The sequence below is a fragment of the Cyprinodon variegatus genome, unplaced genomic scaffold (assembly GCF_000732505.1).
Source record: "Cyprinodon variegatus isolate N-32 unplaced genomic scaffold, C_variegatus-1.0 Scaffold220, whole genome shotgun sequence".
Classification (NCBI taxonomy): domain Eukaryota; kingdom Metazoa; phylum Chordata; class Actinopteri; order Cyprinodontiformes; family Cyprinodontidae; genus Cyprinodon; species Cyprinodon variegatus.
Genome location: NW_015150673.1, coordinates 465,530 through 468,556, shown reverse-complemented (window position 1 = coordinate 468,556; position 3,027 = coordinate 465,530). Strand labels below are relative to the sequence as shown.

The 3,027-nt window shown below is 38.6% G+C and overlaps 1 protein-coding gene across 2 annotated transcripts in view; it reads right to left on the bottom strand.

The window, feature by feature from the left end:
- The window catches only part of nkd1 (naked cuticle homolog 1 (Drosophila)), a 52,786-nt gene that overhangs the window by 13,262 nt on the left and 36,497 nt on the right, over positions 1–3,027 (bottom strand). For both annotated transcript variants that reach the window (XM_015380717.1, XM_015380718.1), the window contains exons 5-6: positions 1,734–1,837; positions 1,504–1,599 (exon numbers count right to left, since the gene is read on the bottom strand). In XM_015380717.1, coding sequence (XP_015236203.1) covers positions 1,504–1,599; positions 1,734–1,837 — 200 coding nt within the window. The remainder of the gene's footprint in view (positions 1–1,503; positions 1,600–1,733; positions 1,838–3,027) is intronic.

Genomic DNA, 3,027 nt, shown 5'->3' with positions numbered 1-3,027 from the left:
CATGCGTGTAAAAAAAAAAAAAATGCGGTTAGAGCTTAAAGATGGAACCGCGAAAACGGTGTTTCAAAATCTTCCCACTCTGAAAGCTTAATAAAAAAAAGATCGTTTACAGACCCCCGAAACGCCGGCTTCGTGTGGATGAGAGGCTGGTTTGGTGAAAAATTTGTGCGTTTAGGCCAGGGTTTGACTTCGTGTGGACGGAGCCTCAGACTATTACCTCCTGAGCTGTTGGTCTTTGCAGCTCCACTGGAATTACCAGGTGCTTCAGATAAAATGGATTTAGATGTTCCTAGTTTTCACTTTTTGTGTTTTAACTTTTCAAATCTGTTATGATCGATAAAACATCTTCCTACTATGTTTAAAGCTAGTGGCAATGGAAGTTTTTACCTATCTGTAACAGCCTTTAGTTTTTCAAACTTAATTAGTCTAATTGCTAACAAATTGCTCTGGGATTGGTTTCATCCCTAAACTAAAACAAAATGATCTCTGTATCATTTGTGCTTTTATTTATTTATTTTTTACTCTATTTTTCCTCAGAGAAGTGAGTAATAAAAGCACCAGTGTGGAGGAGAAAGCTTTTTCTTCCCCAACAAGTCACCGTCTGCCGTCTCATGAGCCACAGAGCCACAGGCACCGCCAAACAAACTGCACAACCAACCCCAGCGAGGAGAGCAACAGTCTCTACTCACTGTTTCAAGTTGTTCTAAAAAACAAGCCTTTCTGGATGTTTTCTCTCATCTCCAGCGGGAAGACACATGCAGCATGGTACCTTGCAGGAGCAGAGTCTTCCCTGGATCCTGCTCTAAGCTAGACAGAGTGAGTGAGCGTCATGCTGTATGTTCTTACTTTTTGCTTTTTTAGGAGAGGTTAAATGCTAATAAACAAGTGGGATGTCTTTATTTTCCAAGATGCACCTGGATGTTGATTTTTCTATTTTAAAGCGTTGAATTGAATAAAAAGAAGAAAAGTTTCTATAATGTGGTGTTTGAGAATAAATACTGAGAGCTGGCGTATGCTGAGATGTTTTTTCTACGCTGTCACAGTTTGAGAACATGCTGCTCTTAAGACAAACTCCAGCTACAGTTCATGTTCAGGGAAACCCCTGAAAAGCTCCACACTCTAAAATATGCTTTGCCTCAAAACACTTTTAAGAGTGCAGTTATCCCTATTGCACCCTTTTGTACCATACTTTTCCCTTCTATTCACTTTCAATTATAAGTAATAACCTTATAATCCTTTTGGAGGGTGTCAATCACTCCATGAAAGACCACTAAGACTAAAAGAGTCATAAAATCATATGTATTAATTGCCTGTAGTACTGGTTATTTGCTTTGTTGATTTCCAATAAGGCATCATCATCAAAATGAACAAAAGACAACTGATATAATAAATGGCTTTGTTTCATATATTTATTTAATACTTCTGGAACTAAAGCATTGAAGAACATCTTAATTTTATTATTTATATGATAAGAATCATAAAATGATGTAATCATTTTATTACCTCTCGAGTAACTTTGCCATTGTTGTCAAAATCATAGAGGGTAAAGGTCCACTCCTGTCTGTTGTCCTCCTCCAAAGACACAGCACACTCCAGCTCCTGAAAAAGCAGAGCACTAAGCTTGGTTTCATGCTGCATTTCTGTGAGTGTGCCGTTTTGTGCATGTCCTGCCACTGCCCCACTTTTACGTGCAGGGGGAAGTGATAATCGTCCTGCTCTGCGCTGACACTCACTTCAAACTGGAGCTGTTTCTGTTGCCCTGCAGGGGACCGGCTGTCCCTCTCCTGCATCTTCTCCTCCACACAGCAGATGTCTGTCTTCTCCGGGGGTAAAGCCACTGCAGCAACACACACACACATAGAAGTGAACCCACGCGCGGAAAGATAAAAGACAGAGCCTGAGGACAGAATCGGTGGGTGCAGCCTTAACCTGAGGACAAGTCGTCGCTTTCTAGTTTTACTTGTAAGCTCGTGCTTTCACATTTGGCGGCTTAAATAAAGATGTGGCACATCTCAACGTCTGCCTTTGAGCAAAAAAAATCTGTCTTTTTTCTCTAATTTTATTAGTGAATTTTATGAGCTGGGTTGCTCAGATGCACAGAAGTTGTAGTTGTTCACAGTGTTTGTGATCTTGCTCAAAGGCTGCAGAAAATCAAAGCAGATTTTGGTTCTTACCGTCAAAAAATATTTTGGTAAGCAATCGGAGCAAAACAAATCTAAGACATGGTGGGGGGTCAAGAGGAAACGTGTTTAGAAGTACAGAAATGTGATTCTTGAGCTTCTGAGATGCCTTTCTCAGCATTTAATTGAAAATTATGTTACCAGTGAAAATTGAATTATTTCTGAACATAAGACAGAAAAAAAAAAAAAAGATTATTCTACACTTCTTTTTTTTTTCAAATAATCTTGATTAAAAAAAAAGCTTAATATTTAAGGATAATGTTTGGGGACAGTGATGGACACAGAGGAAGACTGATTATGTGTACAGTAAAATATGTCTGTGTTTATTTAGCCATTTGGATCATTGTTCAGCTTAGAGAATCTGTGATGACCAATTTTTCATTTTCGGAATCCACCCAGTCTAACAGGGCAGGAATAAGAGGAGACAAAAGCCCACAGCATCACTGATCCTCAACTGTACAGTGGACAAGAAGTTCTGATATCATACTAGTAGTAGTTATCAAAGTGGTTAAAAAACAGAAAAAAAATATTGCTTTTCCTATTTTCGTTTTGTCCTGAAGGTCCAGTTGTACCTAAAACAAAAATGGGAAAATAGACAAAATAAACCATTTAAATTTAAATGATTTTACATGAACGATTATGGTACCCTTTTTCTTCTGATCTTCCCCTTCTGAGACGTCTAGATTATCGTGATAGCTCTTAAAGGAATAGTACACCCAAAACATGTTTAGCCTTCATTTTCTACTCACCCCCATGCTGAACAACACTCTGGAGTACTTTTTTGATATCTCAAATGCATCTGGAGATCTGGGAGGCTTCTTGCATTTGAGATATCAAAAAAGTACTC